General features: G+C 41.1%; 2 protein-coding genes across 2 annotated transcripts; both read right to left on the reverse strand.

Moving 5' to 3' along the window:
* Positions 1-4,979: 4,979 nt before the first annotated feature.
* Positions 4,980-7,322, reverse strand: LOC115669947 (probable inorganic phosphate transporter 1-8). The gene is made up of 4 exons (XM_030591127.2): positions 7,184-7,322; positions 6,687-6,990; positions 6,263-6,568; positions 4,980-5,823 (listed from the first exon to the last, which is right to left on the reverse strand). Exons 1-4 carry the CDS (start codon positions 7,257-7,259, stop codon positions 4,980-4,982), a joined length of 1,530 nt encoding a protein of 509 aa, XP_030446987.1. The 5' UTR covers positions 7,260-7,322.
* Positions 7,323-16,942: 9,620 nt separating this feature from the next.
* On the reverse strand, positions 16,943-19,787 carry LOC130134534 (probable inorganic phosphate transporter 1-8). The gene is made up of 4 exons (XM_056321372.1): positions 19,712-19,787; positions 19,239-19,542; positions 18,855-19,160; positions 16,943-17,774 (listed from the first exon to the last, which is right to left on the reverse strand). Exons 1-4 carry the CDS (start codon positions 19,785-19,787, stop codon positions 16,943-16,945), a joined length of 1,518 nt encoding a protein of 505 aa, XP_056177347.1.
* Between the last annotated feature and the right edge of the window lie 922 nt (positions 19,788-20,709).

The raw sequence follows: 20,709 nt of genomic DNA on the forward strand, positions 1-20,709 counted from the left end.
CGCTTGGCACTCCTTATCAGAGTCATTGATCAATTTCCCATAGCCAGGTTCCAATAAGTTAAGGAGCTGTTCCCATTTAGCTTTGGCTACCTCTTTGGAAATTTCGGCAGACATTGATAAATCTTGGGACTCTGAAGAATCAGGAGCTGTGGAAGAGCTAGGATGAGTACCTGCTAATATCCTCTCCATTTCTGCCTGTTCAGCCTGAGAAAAAATTTCTATCTCGGCAGGTGGACTGGGTGCAGCATAAGATGTTGAAGGAGGCAAAACAGTAACTGCATAAGAAGCAGGTAGTAATGGCACACTTGATGCTCCTTCGGGAATTGGAGTCTCTTGAGGCACAGAAGTGGGTTCATCAGTAACTGCAAATATTGACATATGTATATTAGACTACAGCATAAAAACCTTGAGTCAAACAAAGGGTAATAACATTTACCGATGAGAGCTGGAGGAAGATCTTTTTCAGATCCTACAACATAGGCAGAAGTATCCTTTGATGGTATGCTCTCTTTAGGATTTGGAATAGAAGGTTGTTCTTGAACCAACTCAGCATTAACATCTGACAAAGGAGTAAAAATCACTGGTAAAGGATTGGAAGCTGATGTGGTAGGAGCCTTGCTAGGAAGAGAAACAGGAGAAACATCACTGGACTAATAGGTCTTAAGAGTTCCTGGATTAATCAGAAGATAAACAAGTTAGGGCTGATATATACATTAGTAACCTCCAAAAGTAAAGCATGAGAGTTACCTTTCAGAGTGCGAGGCTTTATCATAGCTCTAAGTGTGGGCTCTGGAGATTGATTCACTGCTGGAGAACTATCTGGGGATGATTCTGAAGATCGAATAATCACTCTCCTAACACTACGTTTTGCTGGTACTTTTTCTGGAGCAGATGAGTCTGAAGCTTTCCTTTTTTTTTTGATGACCCAGGGAACCCCCGCACGGCCGACAGCCGGGAGGTAAACCCTGGGGGCGACACGTGCTAGCCACCACACACGTGCACCGGTTAAGTCACCTTGCGGCACCCGGGATTCGAACACTCAACCTTTTGCGAGAGGAAGAGTGCGCGCTCCAGCAGCGCCACCCAGGCGGGTGGTCTGAAGCTTTCCTTTTCTTGCTCACTATAAGAATAAAAAGTCAGATTGAAGATTGAGCATCAAACAAAATATATATATGCATATATATATTGAAAGGTAGAATCAAGTTACCTTTAGAAGGCTCTGTTAGTTTAGTTGAAGGGACATTTGCAGCTTCAATTGCTTTTGGCACTGTAAGAGGAACAGCATCACTTATCTTCAAAAGAATCTGATCTAGAGGATCTGAAAACACAGTCTTTCGATAACCATCCCACCAGAGGTCGAAATCAGCTGAAGAACGGTCCGGGTATCTAGTAAATTCGGCAACACGCGACAATCGGTAAATACCCCGTACCAGTGTGGTCAGCTCAGTAAAAGGTTGATCATCTTTCAGCTTGCAGGATATTTTATCGAAAGAAGCAAAGGAGAAGGTATAAAGGGCTGGAATAGGAACCCCTTCAATCAGCCCAAGTTGTCTGGCACAGTACTGGGGAGAGTAAATTTCAAAGCCAGCAACGAATCTGCCTTTTGTTGAAAATCTCACAGGGAGATCAACAGAGGTCAGGACAGTCTGCCAGAAGTCACTTTTATTTTTCTGGAAAGCAGGAAGGTAGGACTTGAATTGAGGAACAAATAAAGGAGAGAAGGAATATGGGTTTTCTTCAACAGAATAGATTCGAGAAATAAAGTACCGAAAATAAGAAGATGGTTCTTTGGAAACAGGGATCAATTTCCTACTCAAGGTCTGGCAGACTGGTTGGTCAGGAATAGAAACTGAAAGGGGTTGGAGGACTTGATCCATGGAAAACCAAGCAGGGAAATAGAAAGCTACCCATGCTTGAAGAAGCCAAAGAGGACCACCAAAAACTCCATTAACTTCGTCTGAAGCAATGGAGGAGGAAGCATGGGCTAAACCCCGATATAGCAAGGCTAACATTGTTTTGCCTAGAGCAAGTGAGGTCCCTGAAGCTAAAGCAGAGGCAACAACGACAAAATCATTCGAGACCCTAACTATGGGGTGGCAGAAAAGGAATTTACAGAGCCAGTACAAAAGAAAAGCAGTGTGTTCCTCGTCGGTAACTATACTTTCCTTCTTAAAATATTTCTTAATGAATGCCCCATAGGCCATTTCAGAATCAGACAGTTTACCAAGCAGTGAACGAGAATCGAGAGACAGGGTAGATCGGTCTGTACCTAAAGGAGAGAGCCCAGTAAGGCAATATACATCAAGCAAAGTTACCGACATAGGAGAGAAAGGGAAAAAGAAGCAGTTAGTGGAAGTTGACCAAAAGCAAGACAATGCGCTGATCAGTTCGTGATTCAAATGGTAATCGAAACAGCTAAGACGCAAAGCATTATGAATTAAAAGAGTATCCCAAAGAGGACCCTTAGAAGGAAGGAGTCGAAGGTACCATTGGTAGAAATCAGGCTCAAAGTCGAAAAAAGTCCTAAGGCGAGGGGGACGAGAATGCCACTGATACGCCAAGATAGATGATTCATGGACTGAAAGTACCTCAAATTGGTGACGTGGGAAGTGGCTTGATAGACATTTTGGAATAGAGAAATGATTGTGAACTGCTAGGCCAAGGATGTAAGAATCTTCGTAGTCATTCTCCACAGAGAGCAGATGAAATTCTTTGTTGAAATCCTCGGAATCTCGGAATAAATGGTACCGATCAAGGGCGTCTGATGCGGAAAAGGAAAAAGCTTGATCCTTGGAAGCTTTGGAAGCCATTAGGTTTAGACAAATATTGAGAGAGAGTGCAAAGGGTTGAAGAGTTGCAGAGAGTCGAAAAGTTAAGAATGCAAAAGAAAGAAGAAATGAACGATTTTTAGAAGAAATGTTTTGAAGACGAAAGGGCAAGCGCGCGAAGCGAGATGACGAAGCGACAGCAAGAGTAAAACGTAAGTACCTTTTTTCTGGCATTTAAAAGAATTAAAAGTTCTTTTAATCCTTTTAAAAGGGGGCATCTGTTGACACCAAAATAAGAATCGGCATAGACGCTGAGTCGGCTTCAATGCCGAATCTGATGTATAATGGAAATCAACCATCTTCCGAAATACGTTTGGATAAGATTCGGAAACACGCTGGGAAGCAAGCGTGAATGGCATCATATCCCGAATTCGGTAGTTGATGAATATCGGTATGTTTACCGAAACATGGAAAGTCATAGTTCGGGAATATAAAGAGCGTTGGAACGTTTATGCCTCGGGACGTTGACTCTTTCCGAAATTCGGGAAGTTTACACTTTGGGAATATACCGAAATTATAGAGAATCGGTAAAGATGAATCACAGCCCAGCCACGAAAATCACGATAGCAGGAAGTTATGAGTAAAAAGCAAAAATAGTGAGCACGAGCATATTGTGGGGAGTTACTTGTCCAAATTTAAAGTCGTCCCAGCGGTTGAGATCAAGTTTTGGCGGACAATAAAACTGGAAAAACGTGGTTAGAAAATGCAGTTATTGGAAGTGCCAAAATTCAAAGTTTGAAAACATAGAAGTAACCGACAAGCAGTTGCAGGATATGAGGAGATACAAATATTTAGAAGAAAGAAGGAAGGGAAACACCAACAACAATGCAAAAACACTCAAGACTATCTGCACTTTAGTTTCTTCTGTACCTTTACTTCTTGCATTTACAGCTTTCTGCAACATTAGTTAGCCTTCAAGTTCTTTATAGCTTTCATAGGAGTATTGTAACTTAGCTTGGAACTCTATTAATCTCAGATCCATTTTCAATCCATTCGAATTATATCCGTCCCATATAACCTTGTGCCCACTTTGTTTCCTTCTTTGCCACAACTCTCCTAGACATCTAGCCACATAACCTATCTTAATAAAAATCGAAAATCAAAGTTTCGGTGAAAGATATCCCTCGTCTCAAAACGAGCGAACAGTACCACCTTTACTTTATGCAACAATTGTTGAAAAAGATGCCCAAGTACATCATGCCAACTGTTTCCCTGACAGGGAATGTTTACTAATTATGTTCATGAAAAATTCGGTTTGTGACAGTTGGTGATGGGTTAGGAATATTTTATACCACAGCGGCGAGCGATGAATTGACAACAGAAGAAAACAAAAAGGGCAAAGGAAAAATAACACAAATGATCTTTGAATTTTGGCCCAATGTACAATGTGGTCTCTGGACTTTTAATTTGTTCAATGTGATCCATAAACTTTAGCCCAATGTTCAATGTAGTCCCTGAACTTTCAATTTGTTCAATATGATCCCTGAACTTTTGATACATATTCAATCTAGTTCCTGGACTATATGGAAATATTTGATATTGTCCCCGAACTTGAATTAATGGAATGATGACATTGAAATTTGCATATAGTTCGGGGACTAATTTGAACATGCACCAAAAGTCGAGGGACCATATTGAACAAATTAAAAGTTCAGGGACCACATTGCACGTTGGGGCAAAGTTAATGGACTATTTGTGTCATTGTCCCAAAGGCAAATTAAAATATCAAACGCTTGTCAATCAGAATCAAGTCAAACTCACACTGTTTCATAAGATTTTGTTTTGTTTAGTAAGAGTGTAGACATTGGCATATTGGCATTCGTAAGATGTTGTAGTAGTTGGGAAAATTACCAAAAAAGTCATAAACATATTACACTTATGTCAATTCAGTTTAAACCTTTCAATTCAGAATGATGGAACTCAAGCGAACGTTTTTAAAAAATTATGGCACTTAAGTGATCGAGAAAAAAAGTTATGATACTTAAGTGAGCACCGTACGAAAATTGTGACACTTGTGATGTTTTTATCCTGAAAAATTTCATAATACATATCAATTAGATATTAATACGTGTTATTTAATTAAGGACTATGGAAAGCGATCTCCTCAAGCGATCTTAATAGCTAATTCTCATTCTCATTGATATGTAATTCTCATTGATAACTATGAGGAGAATGAGAATGAGAATGAGTCTGGCCTTGAACAGACTCATTCTCATTCTCCTCAAGCGATCTCCCCATAGTTTCCTTTGCGAACAACATGGTTAACGCCATCCCCACCACGCAAATTCCACCCAATATGATCAACGTAACTTCGATGCCCAACGCATGCGAGGCTTTCAAAAACCCCACGGCGCCAATCATCGCCCCAACCTTACCCACGGCCCCAGCAATACCGTGGCATGTCGTCCTGAACCGCGCAGGGAACAGCTCGGCCGGCACAATGAACGTGGTCGTGTTGGGCCCGCAGTTGGCGAAGAAGAAGGTCAGGCCGTACAGGAACATGAACAGCTTATCGGTGTGGCCCTTCCAATATTTGTTGTACGGCACTCCGATTGAGAAGTAAACGATGGCCATGAGGACGAACCCAACTGCTTGGATTTTGACCCGCCCAACACGGTCGATGAGGAAGACGGCGGCGAAGTAGCCGGGGATTGTGGAGTAGCACGCCACAATGGCCTGGAGGCGTGCGACCTTGAAGGCGGCCTCGAAGGCGGTTACTGCCTCGCCGGTGTCTTCGTCGTGCAGGTACTTGTGGTAGATCTTGGATTGGAAGAGGTTGCTGCTGTAGAAGACGATGTCAAGGAGGAACCACGTGGCAGAGCAGGCAAGGAGGTCGCGACCGTGGCGGAGGAAGAACTGCCTGGAGAAGAGAGGGTAGGGCGGCAGGCTTGGGCGGAAGGATTGGTCCTCGGCTATTTGGCTCAAGGGCACGTCTAGGACTCGCTCCATGTCCCTGGCAGCTTGGAGCACATTTTGCTCCACCAAAGCGGTGTACCTAATTAGATCCGAAAGATGCGTCGTGATGAATGATGCACATGATTCACGAAATTCATTTTGTGCGAGTGTTTTCTCAAGGGAAGGACAGATTATGGCACGATTTTGATTCGTTTATAGAAGCTGAAACTAGCAAATTTTCGAAAGGGACGGGAAATGAGACAAGTTTAAATGTACCACCTTTTATAGCATGTTCAACAAAATTTTAAATTTATGAAATGACGAGTTGACACAGCTCACCAAACTTCGGTTTTGTCATTTCTGTCATCCTATTCAGAGCACCCAGCAAACCCTAAGAATTTCTAGAAGGACTGAGGAGAGACATGCTTGATCATAGTAATATATACCATAGATCAAAAATAAAAAATTTCAAGAAAATGAAGCATTCACTTAATTAATCAATTTAAAAATATATTAAGCAAAGCAAGGTGCGTACGTACCTTGCAGTTTCAGGCATCATCATCCGCCAGTGATATGTTATCACGGCAGGAACAGCACCCAGCATCAATATCAACCTCCAGGCAATATCAGCTTCCTTTGGTGGCGGATCTTTCGGCGACGAAGGGTAAATTCGGCCAAATATCTTGCACACCGCCATCGTCACGACCGAGCTCACCAGAATCCCAAACCCTTGCATCGAGAAGACAGCCGCTATGAATGCGCCGCGAGTCCTCTTGTTAGCATACTCCGACATGATTGTCGCCGAGAGCGGGTAATCCCCACCGATCCCTACCCCGAGCAAGAACCTGAAAAGAATAAAAGAGTGCTGTTTGCATGTTATGAGTACTAAGAAAAATTGAATAGAGACTAATTATTTACAATGGATGTGGGGCGGGTTGTAGCACTACGATCAGCTACGATCACCTGAAAAACCCTAGACTCGCTAGGACACAGCCTGGTGTCGTGCCCATCGAGAATCCACACCCAATGGAGCCGACCATCATGAGCATCAAGGCGACGCCATACACGCCCCTCCTCCCTACACGATCACCGAGCCTGCCGAAGATGAGTTGACCAATCACGGTGCCGAGGAGAGTGGCGGCCAGCATGGATGATTCGACGGCAGGCCGGATTCGGTTGTTGTGAGACTTGTAGTATATGTGCCCGATCAGTTTCATGATCGGCGGGATACAGAAGAGATCGTATGCATCAGTGAATAACCCCATTCCTTTATCAAGCACAAGATACAGAAATTTGGAGTCATATCGGGGGAAACCGAACGCGATCCATTTCCCGTAAGCGAGATAATCGAATGTATAATACACAGAATTAACTGTTTAAAACGGATTAATGAAAGAATACAACCCATGTTGTGTGTGTCAATTGTCGGGATGGTGATGTAAAATACACAAGTTGATTACCTGCCACAGTGATGGCCTTGAAGTGGTAGTACTGTGTCCTTGCGGTGTCGAGTCTAGAGAGAACTCTCAGCGGCATGGTCGCTCTTAACTAATTTTTCCTTCTTCAAGAAACAACCTTCGAATACATCAATCCATTGCTTTTGTCGTGTAATAGTGATGGTTGGGTTACGAAGATGATGGAAAATATAATGAGAATTAATGGAAGTCATTGTTCGTTGTGTATGCACGGGAAGCAACGAGGTGGTTTCCTTGGACAATGATGTTTTGGCTGCGGTCGAAGCAAATGGCAAAGTTAGCGTTTCTTTGCTTCTCATATGGCAAACCAAAATTGTGTGATTTGGTTGGACTATTACTTTGTCTTTGAGCATTATATAATTTGCTATTAGTAGGAGCTACCTCGGTCTGTTGAGATGTACATGTGACTTGAGTTAAAAAGTTCCAAAATTAGAACATTGGTGTGATGTGGAGCAGTTAATATATCATAATTTACTCATAACTCATTAACTTAAATTTTGAGTGAATGTAGATACAAATGAATATATTGATGAGCTCGGACTTGGACTCTCGAGCTTCTGCCGCGCAATTTCAATAATTGGTAGGAATCTCGCGACCAACTTGATCTGGTGGAAGAGACATGGAGTGAAAGTTGACATGGTGGTGTAGCAACGCGGTCCGGTGGCGGATCAAGTTGGTCACAAGATGAGCATGCTCACGTTTGGATGAAAAGGTAGTACTCATTCTCAATCTTGATCCTCTTTGATAATACGTCTAGCACTATTCCTTCTTTTGAAAAGGCAATAAAGCGGGGAAGAGTGTCAATAAGATAAAGTAAACAGAGGGCAATCCAACCTTGGAAAGGGTGTACCATGTTCCCTAACTCAACTTGATTCAGTACGGAAATAACATATCACTTCCTTACGTGTAGATGACTAAAGAAGGATTCAAATAAAGCAGCTGACTCCCAAACAATGAAGTGGGGCATCACTGCAACAAACGGAAACAGCGAACAATCACCCGATTTTTGATAAGGGTGTATTTTGTTCCTAACTTTAATTCACCTTAATATGGAAATGATACATCTTTTCCTATGTGTAGGAGTAATGGAGACGGATTAAAGGTTCGTCGGGCAAACGTGATAGAGCTCCAAATGTTGAGACCTTCCAATCGAAACATAACGAAACACGAAAAAGGGGTACTTCGTTCCTAATTTCGGTCTAATTCTATACGAACAAATGACATGTTTCTTCGTTATGTGTAGGAAATACTTGATTAAGATAGACAGTTGTGGAACAGACCGGGAGGCACGAAGTGCCAGATCATCGGATTTAAAGAAAAAGGACGTTTTTCGATCTTAAGCTTAATTCAGCTTGGTGCAGAAACGACATATCCTTTCTTTTTGAATAGGAAGGATTCCGATAGAACAAAGATTTGCCAAACTGACATGACGGAGCAACATATGTCGAAGTCTTTTGACATGGAGTACATCAAATTGTAGGGGCAATGTCCCTCCTCCCACCACCAAAGCATATATGATGGAGGACGGAATAGTTCAATTTGGTGAAAAAGTGATGTATTTCGTTCCTAAATTTAATTCTCCTTAGCGAAGAAAATGACATGCCCTTTACTTATATAGAGGATGTATTCAGATAAAACATAAATTCGTCAAGCAAGCACGACGGGGCAAAAAATGTCAAAGACACCCGATTCATCGTTGAGTACAATTGTCCGTAGAGGCAAATCTCTCTCTCCTCCCCACCAAGAAAACGCGACGAAACGAAGACATTAGATTCATCATAAATGGTGTATATCGTTCCTCGATGACACCCAACTGATTGCAGAAATAACACGTTCTCTGTCCTGCTTTGCATATGATAAATGGGGCATGGTGCCTGAGAGGCAACGCCCTCCTAGTCGACATGGGGACTATCAGGTTCCCTCGTCTTTGTTGTTCGCTTAGGTCTAGTGAATTTGATAACACCCGAGTAACCCGTCTGGATCAATATTTTCAAGAATGATTTGGAAAGTACATTTGATGATCTACATTCGCATTTCTCTAAACTTCTTATCGATGTTTGAAATCAACCAAATATTTATGTGTTGAACATTGGCATGCAAACTCCTACTTGTGATGAGTTTTCAAACCATGACAAGTGCTTCCTTGAAAACCCGTTTGAAAAAAAAGATTGAATTTCATAAATTTGACTGAAACGCATGGTAGTGGAATAAACGCTGATTTTGTGAAAAAGACACTTCCCATGAATAAAAATTACGCAGAAACGCCCTTTTATGTGACACGAGTTTCAACTGGTTGTTTGCGTCTGCATGCCATGCTTACATATAGTGTCATATGCATATTAGTTTTGCAGAACCCAAAGGATAGGAGGAAATGCAATGAAAGAGTCCCGACATAAAGAAAAAGGGAAGTATTTCGGTCTTAGACACATGTTGACTTCATTCAGAGGGCAAAAGTACACTACAAGTGCCATAACTTGTGTACGGCGATCACTTTGGTGCCATAACTTTTTTTCGGATCACTTTGGTGCCAAGTCGGAGCAAAAGAGATCACTTTAGTGCCAATTTGGCCGGAAATCCGATGTGGCATTTTTTATTAATTTTTTACGCCGACGTAGCTCGCCGGTGGCTGACCGGCCACCGGCGAAGCCCTGGAAGGGCTGGGCGAGGGCGGCCTTGCCCATGGCCAGCGAGGGACGGCCGACCTCTCCGGCGACAGGCGAGGCTAGCCCAGGCGAGGGCTGCCCTCGCCTGGCCGGGCGAGGGTCGCCCACGCCCGACTCAGGGCCGGGCGGGCGAGGGTCGCCCGCCTCGAGTCGGGCGTGGGCGACCTCGCCCGACGCCGGCGACGGTCGCCCTAGCCCGCCCAGTGCGAGGGCTTCCTTCGCCGACGCCGGCGAGGGTCGCCCTCGCCAGATCCGGCGAGGGCGACCCTCGCCGGCGTCGGGCGAGGGCAGCCCTCTCCGGGCCGGCGAGGGGCGGCCTCGCCTCGGGCCGGCCTCGCCTCGCCGCCGACGAGGGTCGGCCGCCCCTCGCCGGCCATGGGCAAGGCCGCCCTCGCCCAGCCCTTCCCGGGCTTCGCCGGTGGCCGGCCACCGGCAACCGGCCGGCGAGGGGAGAAAAGAAAAAAAAGAAAAGAAAAGAAAAAGGAAAGAAGAGGAAAAAAAAAAGGAAAAAAATTATTTAAAATTAAAAATGCTGACTGTACACGCTGACTCAGCCTCCGGCAAGCCACGTCGGCGTAAAAAATTAATAAAAAATGCCACGTCGGATTTCCGACCAAATTGGCACTAAAGTGATCTCTTTTGCTCCGACTTGGCACCAAAGTGATCCGAAAAAAAGTTATGGCACCAAAGTGATCGCCGTACACAAGTTATGGCACTTGTGGTGTACTTTTGCCTCATTCAGAGGTAACAAATCACCTCTCTCTATATCCAGAAATTCCTCAGTAGACTATAATCTCCAATGGAGCAATTTCCCTAATGGGGTACAACCTATTATGAGGGCAATGACTCTTGCCAACATGGCTTGATCAGACAAAATCATATGATTTGACACATAAGGGTCTATCGTTCCCGAACTAGTTTGACTGGGAATGGAAATGACTTGTTCCATCTCTTACTTTGCAGATAAAGGGATTTGTTTGACCCTAGTGACAACACTTCTTACCAAGAGAACATGATGAGGCTGAATCATTCGCTTCGACGTGAAATGATGTATATTGTTCCTAAATAAGTTCAATTTAAAATTGGAATGGCATGTTCGATCTCGTCTTACATACAAAAGAGCACACATGATCAGCAAGGGCAACCCTGCGCCCAAAGCAGGGAGAATTTTTACCCTTCCGTTTGAATGTCAAAGTTGTGAATGTGGTAAATACTTTGCTAGAGTCAAAAGTCTTGACAATGAAAAGAAAATGTCGTAAATAATCCATGATTGCATGGAAACAGAATTATGATTGACTTCTGAAACAATTTATTGCTCTAAACATTGCTAAGATCTTGACAGTGATTAGTCGTCAAGCATTGATTTTACACTCCCTGAGGAATCTATCTGAAAAGATTGAATATATTGAGTGTAGCAATGACACCATGAAGTGTTGAATGAATGGTGTCGGGACGACTAGACGGCCTATGCAGCACCAATGGAATAACTCCTCAAAACTGTGTCCAACCAGAAGAACTTGGAAGGACCAAGCCAAAGAACTTCTCTTAGCTACATCCGACTGGAAGAACTCCAAAGGATTATTTTATGCTTCATAGAAGGAATTTCTCTTAGGTTCATCCGACCGGAAGAACTCCAAGGCTGCGCATGACAACCATTCTGTGCCCGGGAACAGATTCTGGTCAGAAATGATTCTTTTTGATTCTGTGCCCGGAATTGATTCTGAGCATTTTAAGGCGTTTGTTAACGGCCCAAAATTCCATCCCTGGAATAGAAAAAGAACAGAAATGCGTTTGGTAACGCCACAAAATTTCTTTTTATTAATAATATTTTTAAATATTTTAATATTTCTTTCTTTTTTTTCTTTTCTTTTTTTCTTTTCCTCCTTCTTGGCCATAGCATGCTCGCCGGCCATGATCGGAAAAATATTTTTTTATTAATAATATTTTTATTAAAAGTATTTTTTCTTTTTTTGGCCATGGCCTGGTCGCCGGCCATGACCGGTAAAATATTTTTTTTATTAATAATATTTTTTATTAAAATATTTTGATTAAAAATATATATTTTTATTTTTTTTTGCCATGGCCTGGTTGCCGGCCATGGCTGGTAAAATATTTTTTTTATTAATAATATTTTTTATTAAAATATTTTTATTAAAAATATACATTTTTATTTTTTTGGGCCATGGCCTGGTCGCCGGCTATGGCCGGTAAAATATTTTTTATTAAAATATTTTTATTAAAAAAATATATTTTTATTTTTTTTGGCCATGGCCTGGTCACCGGACATGGCTGGTAAAATATTTTTTTATTAAAATATTTTTATTAAAAATATATTTTTTTCTTTTTTTTTGCCATGGCCTGATCGCCGGCCATGGCCTGTAAAATATTTTTTTTATTAATATTTTTTTATTAAAAATATACATTTTTATTTTTTTTTAGCTATGGCCTGGTCGCTGGCCATGGCCGGTAAAATATTTTTTTATTAATAATATTTTTTATTAAAAATATATATTTTTTCTTTTTTTGCCATGGCCTGGTCACCGGCCATGGCAGGTAAAATATTTTTTTTATTAATAATATTTTTTATTAAAATTTTTTATTAAAAATATACATTTTTATTTTTTTTAGCTATGGCCTGGTCGCTGGCCATGGCCGGTAAAATATTTTTTTTATTAATAATATTTTTTATTAAAAATATATATTTTTTCTTTTTTTGCCATGGCCTGGTCACCGGCCATGGCAGGTAAAACATTTTTTTTATTAATAATATTTTTTATTAATAATATTTTTATTAAAAATATATATTTTTCTTTTTTATGGCCATGGCCTGGTCGCTGGCCATGGCCGGTAAAATATTTTTTATTAATAATATTTTTTATTAAAATATTTTATTTTCGTTAGATCCGGCGAGGGCGGTCCTCGGGGCGGACATTAGAAGCTAAATTAAAAACCAAGAAAAGGAAGAAGAAAAAAAAATTGATTCTCAAAATTGTTCCCGAATCAAGAAGTCGCTTTTTTTATTCTTGATTCTCTCAAAATCGATTCAGGAACAATTTTTGACAAAATTGTGCCCGGAATCAAAAAATTAAACAAACGCATTTCTGTTCCCAAACTGATTCTGGGAACAAAAGAACAGAATCAAACACTGTTTGGCAAGTTGTCATGCGCAGCCCAATAGATCATCTCTAAAACATAAACTCTTTTCGAAGCCTTTTTGTATTCTTCAAACATTTCCCTAAAAATTTCCTGCAATTCTTCATAAGTTAGCTTATAATTGTTTACCTCATTTTCTTCTTCATGGTCAGAATCAGCCAAAAGGTAGAGATTGGCTTCGTCTTCATCGCTGGATTCGCATTCAGTGTCACTCCATGTTTCAGCCTTTAGTGCTCGTTTCTTCCTTTCGTATTTTCCTTTCTTTTTCTTAAGAGATGGGCAATCTGGTTGTATGTGACTTGGTTTCCTGCATTCATAATAGACGATATCCTTACCTCTGACCTCTTCTTTGCTTTTGAATGGCTTTCTATCCTCTGAGAATTTCATTTGCTTTTTGCCTTTGAAGTTTCATCCTTTTCTCATGAAGCTTTTTTTAATTTTCTAGTCAATAGTGTCATATCATCATCACATCTTCACCTTCTGATGATGTTTGTTCACTTGCATCATCAAGGTTAGGTTTAAATGTTATAGCATCCTTACCTTTTGAATTGCTTTCCTTGTTCAAGTGTTATGCTTCGTAGAACATCAGAGTGCCTATCAACTGGTCTATTGAGATGGGTTGGATTCTCATTATTTCTCGTACTGAGGTTTTCACGCTACTCCATTCCTTTGGAAATGTTCTCAATAGCTTGTTCACCTTTTCTCCATCGGTGAAGATCTTTCCTTGGTTTGCCAGACCGTTCACCATCTCGGTGAATCTCATGAACATTTGTGTCACTATCTCGTCAGATTTCATTTTGAAGAGCTCATAATTTTCAAGAAGAATGTTCATCTTTGTCTCCCTCACTCTATCAGTTCCTTCAAATGTCACTGGGAGTCAATCCCAAATTTCCTTGGCTATAACACGAGGAAATTTTGTTAAATTCAGATGGAGACAAAGCACAATACAGGAGATGTTTAGCTTTAGCATTATGAGCAGCTCTTCTTTGTGCTTCTTCTGCAAGAGCAGCAGTAGTAACACGAGCTACATCATCTTCAGCTTGAGCTTCTTATCTTTCTTGTTGAGTAGAAGCTTGAGGAGCTTGAACAAGTATGGCTAGACCGTTTTGGATTACCTCCCACATGGCAAGATTTATTGCCTCAATGTAGGACTGCATCATTTGCTTCCAGTAGCCATAGTTGTTTCCATCGAAGTAAGACGCCTTGTCTAGAGCTTGTGCATCATTTATAAAGATACCACCAAAATTAGCCATAAGAGAAGATCTTTATGCTCAGAATAAATACACTTCAAATAACTAACAACGAAGCTCTCATACCAATTGTTAAGGCTAACAATACAACCTAGAGGGGGTTGAATAGGTTCTTTTAATAAACTTTGACAAATTTGCGAAAATTGGCAGTTATCACGCAAAGATAAGGTCAAACGGATATTTTAGAAGATATGAATAAATATAAGTAAGAGTGACAAAAACAAAAGCACAAAATAATATATAGTGGTTTGGTTTTATCTCTAAGCTTACATTCATTGTCCACACTAACAGCTACAAGTCGGGCTGGATTGCACTGGTAATTTGCTAAACAAATTACAACCAAAAATTACCAATCATATCAAATGATAGATCACACTATTAGGAATCAGGTGTTGCTATCACTTGTGTACACTTAATTTTTCACACAATTATAAACCAGCAAGAACGCTACAGTGAAGATCTTAAGAGAATGAAACGATATAAGCTATGAACACAGTTTCAAATAGAATTCTGGATTTTTTGTATTGTGCATCTAACATATGGCCTTCGAGATCTTTTTTATAGAAGCGTCTTCAATTTTCCCGTTGAAGATGTCTCAGAGTGGTAAAGAGCCGTTAGAGATCCGTTGGTGTTGTTGTCCAGAGATAAAGCTCCCCATACAGTCATTTATCCTGAACATTTGTAGGTTATCTCGAAATAACTTTTGTTATTGTCCCATCTCTGATCGCTCTGACAATTATGTCAAAAAGTCTCTTTTTGCTACTCTAATGTCTTCCATTTCTTCTGGTGCGCATCTCCAGGCAACAATGGCTATATATAACTTTTACAACAATCAATTGAATGGTCGTTGCTCGAACATCACCAATGACATAATATCTCTAGCATTGACACACACATTGTCATCAGCTGATCTTTAAGTCTGTCAATGATGTTTACGAACGGAACAGATTCATGATCTGTAAATATTATAATAAATATTATACTAAAAATAGTATTGGGATCATCAAAATTCTTTGAGCTGTTTCTTCAATACGGAAAACTCGTGCAGCCCGAAGTGGGGGGAAGAGGGACATATCGGGATGAAGAGGAATACATGAAAGGCTGGGGATCCACGTGGCATCAATAAGATGGCTTCATATCATATCAGAACCAAGTGAAAAAAGAAACAACAAAAGGCCTTATTGAGAGTCCTCCAGAAACTTGTCGAACATATTCAATGAGAAAATAATTGATTTTAATATATTAATTGAGTATATGACAAGAACAATGACCTTCTTTTTATTGAGTTTACTTATCAAGTACGAGGGCCCAAATGACTGTTTCAAATTCTTTTTAATCTCAACTGAGAACTTATTTTCGTTAATGAGAAATTATATTTCTCCCACTTCTTGTGTCATTTCATTACTTTATGACAATCCAGTTGTTTTTTTAGCTTGTCGAATGCTTACTTAAACTTGGTCCAATTCGATTAACTATAAATTGGTGTTACAAACTTTTTTTCAAGTTGTAGTCACTAGTAACTCAATAGTTTCAATAATTATGTCCAATCGAGGGTGATCGATCGCCGATTACTGCATTAAATTGGACTTCGAATTAGAAGTGAATGGATTCTAATATGCCTTAAAACCTCAAGGACTTTGTAAAGTGTGAATTACTAAAATAACATGCAAACAACCAATTGAAAACAACTAAGGAAATTGCAAAGGATTTCATTGAATCTAAACAAGCGGCTTATATTCTTAGAGATCATTCTTAGTCGATGATTGAAATTGGACATAAACTTCTTAATGGATATCAATGAAGTGCGTAGAGAAAGTACAAAGTTTACAAGACAGGAACTGGAAAACTTTCATTGTCAAAGACAAACATTGGAAACAAGAAACCTGATCTAATTTAAAATTTGAAATTCCAACTTAGATAGAATTTAATCCCAAAATCGATATGTTACGTATAATCTTCTCCACTTCAAACTCTGATGGGTTTTTCGTAATTTATGATGCCTCAACTCATGTTGTGTGTTTCTTGGTTGTAATTTCTTGTCTGAGCTGAACGTCCTAAGGGATATCCGGAGTAATATTTACTTTAATTCCTTCTGTATCTTTATCGAGCCATTTCATTATGCATCATGATCTTCTTCCCCGAAAAACTCTAAACAACCTTGACTTTAGCGTTTCTTTAGGATGTATTTTAACGGCTCCTGATTTCTTAGTTACTGTTATCCCTCGGTCAGTCAATTCTCCCTTACTCAAACTTTAACCCATGTGCACAATCATGGCCACATGTCATGTACTTCCCTTAAACGCTTTTTTGTTGAAAACTCGTGATAGGTGAGTTCATCAAACATTCCATCGTTCGTATTTGTGAATTGTATTGTTATGGCCTTCATAATTGATGAGCGTACTTAGGCATTTCATCAATCAGCTTTAGGGATGTACTGTTATGGTATTTGAGATTGGTATTTAGTCATTTCATCGATGGATTCTATGGATTGTACTGTTATGGCCTTCATGATTGATGAGGTTGTTTAGCATTCCATTGATGAGTTTTATGGACGTTGTATTTGTCATGATTTATTGAGCCATTAACATTTTTATATGTATGGACTCTGGTTTTCGGCCTTGCGTCAACAATAAGGCTATGCAAAATCACTCAACATGATCGTGTCTCGCAATCCTGAACTACGGAAAGCACTTGCCTTGAACAGACTGATCTCCATTCTCATTCTCATTCTCCTCAAGCGATGTCCCCATAGTCTCCCTCGTGAACAGCATGGTCACCGCCATCCCCACCACGCAAATGCCACCCAATATGATCAGCATAACTCTCATCGTCATCTTATACCCATCTTGGTCGACATCCTTCGAGACCACGAAGAACCCCACGGCACCGATCATTGCCCCGACCTTCCCCCAGGCGCCGGCAATCCCGTGGCACGTCGACCGGAATCGCGCGGGGAACAGCTCGGCCGGCACAATGAATGTTGTCGTGTTGGGCCCACAATTGGCGAAGAAGAAGGTCAGGCCGTACAGGATCGTGAAAAGCTTGCCCGTTTGGTGATCCCAATATATGCATGCGCTGGAGAAGTAAAGGATGGCCATGAGGACGAACCCAACCACTTGGATCCTGACTCGCCCAAGACGGTCAATGAGGAAGATGGCGGCAAAGTAGCCGGGGATTGTGGAGTAGCAAGCCACTTTGGCCTGTAGCTTTGCGACCTTGAAAGCGGCCTCAAAGGCGGTGTTCGTTTCGCTGGCGTTATGATGTTTTCCAAAGATGTGGGATTGGCAGAGGTTGTTGCTGTAAAAGACGATGTCGAGGAGGAACCACGCGGCAGAGCAGGCAAGGAGGTCGCGGCCGTGAAGGAGGAAGAACTGCTTGGAGAAGAGAGGGTAGGATGGCGGGCTCGGAGGGAAGGGATGGTCCTCGACAATCTGGCTCAAGGACACGTCTAGGACTCGCTCCATGTCCTGGGCAGCTTTGAGCACATTTAGCTCCACCAAAGCGGTGTACCTAATTATACCATAAAAATGTATTGTAATGATTGGCTCTGTCTATCTCGTAGAGGACTACAAATTATGATGATTTTCATGATTCACGAAATCCATTTTGTGCAAGCATTTTCCAAAGGCACCAATCAATTGGGGCACAATTTTGACATATGGAAGCTGATGCAAGCAAATTTTTCAATAACAAAACGAATTTAAATATATCACTATTTCTAACATGTTCTACGAAAATGTGAAGGTTTGAAATAACACAAACTCGACAGTTGACACAAATTGTTGGGCACGACTGGCCAAACTCTAGTTTTGTCTTTCCGGTCATTGGCCGAGTAAGCTAACCTATTCAGCAGCACCCACCAATTTGATCCTAAGAATTTAGGGGGAAAATGTCAGGAAAAGTACCGAAAAAGTTTTAAATCAATTGCATTGATAGCACTTCAGTCCTAAATATTTTAATTGGACTAATTTAGTGCTAAATCTTTTGACGATTTACCAATGTAGTCCATCCAGCCAATTTTGGCTCAAAATCGCTGAAATGGATGCCGGCCATCCTACGTGGCATAGTCAGCGCTGACGTTTTAAATTTTTTAAAATTTTTCTGAATTTTTTATTACTTTTTTTGTTTTTTTTCCTTTTTTATTTCTTTTCTTTGTTGTTTTTACAACTCTGGCCGACAAGGTTGACCCTCGATGGCCAGATATGTAAAATAACAAAGAAAATAAAAGAAAAGAATCAAAAAAAATATTGCATATTTAAAAATATTATCCACGTTAACAATTTCCGGCCAAAATTGACTGGATGGACTATATTGGCAAATTGTCAAAAGGTTTAGGATTAAATTTGTCAAATTAGAAAGTTTAGTACTGAATTGATACCAATACAATAGGTTTAGGACTTTTTCTTTTTTTGTACTTTTTCTGGGCAATGTCTCTAGGAAGACTAACACAACTCCAGCAACCAAAGAGATGCATGCTTGATCATAACCGTAAAATACCATAGACTAAACAACTCTCTGTCAAAAAAATAAGACGACCGATTAATTAATCAATTTAAATAATCAATTAAGCAAAGAAAGGTATGTATATACCTTGCAGTTTCAGGCATCATCATCCGCCAATAATATGTTAATGCGGTAGGAACAGCACCCAGCATCAATATCAACCTCCAGGCCATATCAGCTTCATCTGTCCTGGGATCTTGCTGCGAAGGATGGTAAATTCGGCCGAAAATCTTGCACACCGCCATGGTGACAATCGAGCTCGCCAGAATCCCAATCCCTTGCATTGAGAAGACAGCCGCTATGAATGCGCCGCGCGTCCTCTTGTTCGCAAACTCTGACATGATCGTCGCCGAGAGCGGGTAATCTCCTCCGATCCCTACCCCTAGCAAGAACCTGAAAAGAATTAAAGAGTGATGCTCGTGCGTTATGAGTACTCAGAAAAATTGAATAGGATTCTAGCACTACAATCACCTGAAAAACCCTAGACTGGCTAGGACACGGCCTTGTGTCGTGCCCATGGAGAATCCGCACCCGATAGAGCCAGCCAACATGAGCATCAAGGTGAGGCCATACACACGCCTCCTCCCAACACGATCGCCGAGCCAGCCGAATACGATTTGACCGATCACAGTGCCGAGGAGAGCGACAGCTAGCATGGCTGCTTCCGCGCCAGGCCGGATTCTGTTGCCCTGTTTTTTGTAGTATATGTGCCCGAGCAGTTTCGTGATGGGCGGAATACAAAAGAGGTCGTAGGCATCGGTGAATATCCCCATTCCTTTATCAAGCTCAAGACACACGAATTCGGAATCATATCGAGTGAAATAGAATGATGCATTTTTCGGAAACAAGATAATCGAATATAAAAAGAATTCATGAAATAATGCAACCCATGTCGTGTGTACTAATTATTGTGATTGAGATGTGAAAAGCACATGTCAATTTACCTGCCACAATGACGGCCTTGATGTGGTAGTACCGTGTCCTGGCGGTGTCGAGCACGGACAGAACTTTCAGCGGCATGGTCGCTCGTCACTAAGTTCTTCTTCTTCGAGAAAACAACCTTCGAACGCAGCAATCCAATGCTTTTATTGCGTCATAGCTATGGTCGTGTTATAAAGATGATGGCGGAGATAATACAGACTGATGGAAGTCATTGTTCGTAGCGTATGCCTGGGAAGCAACAAGGTGGTTTCCTTTGACGATGTTGTTTTGGACGAAGTCGAAGCCAATGGCATAAGTTGGCAGTTCCTTTGCTTCTGATCTGGCGAGATCGAAATCGTGTCATCTGATTGGACTATGACTTCGGGACGTACTATATAACTATTTGTCGTTTGGAGCATTATTTAATTTGTTATGAGTAGGAGCTAGCAAGGTCAACTTCATTATCTTCTCCAATCACACAAGGCTCTTACAAAGTGTTTAAAGAAGAGCTATACTCGGCTTGTTTTTAACGTTCTTAAAAATGTTTGCACCTGCTTGTTGGTATAGGAAATGGATCATCGATCCTCCTTTTCGTATAGCTGAAGCCGCAACCTTCCTACTGATTTCCAAAGTCGTCTCCGTAGCCTTCCTGTCCCTGTTCGAATAAGATTCCTCTAGGTAGGCCGGACAACATATGTTCCAAACCACCGAAGCTGATCATTCGAACAGTTGGCCGCGAGTGTTATTAAGCCCCGGCGCCGGTTCATCAACCCTTTTCGAGTTTCCCCCGGCCGAGTGGCTCCTTAAGCACATGTAGTTCGTTGCCAATTCTGCTCCGTGGCTCATTTAAACGCCTCAAGACGACCAACGCCCCCGATATTTATCAAGTGGGATTGCACCATTATTGTCAACCCCAGACTGGCTACGCTCTCGAGCAATCTTACCGTCTCTTATACCAATTGACCTGATAGAAAGATAGATCAAAACAGATGGATCAATCCGCAGCCGGAGTGGCAAATCG

The sequence above is a fragment of the Syzygium oleosum genome, unplaced genomic scaffold (genome assembly GCF_021117445.2).
Source record: "Syzygium oleosum isolate NSW1041296 unplaced genomic scaffold, Sole_v2.1 Sole_v2.22, whole genome shotgun sequence".
Lineage (NCBI taxonomy): Eukaryota > Viridiplantae > Streptophyta > Magnoliopsida > Myrtales > Myrtaceae > Syzygium > Syzygium oleosum.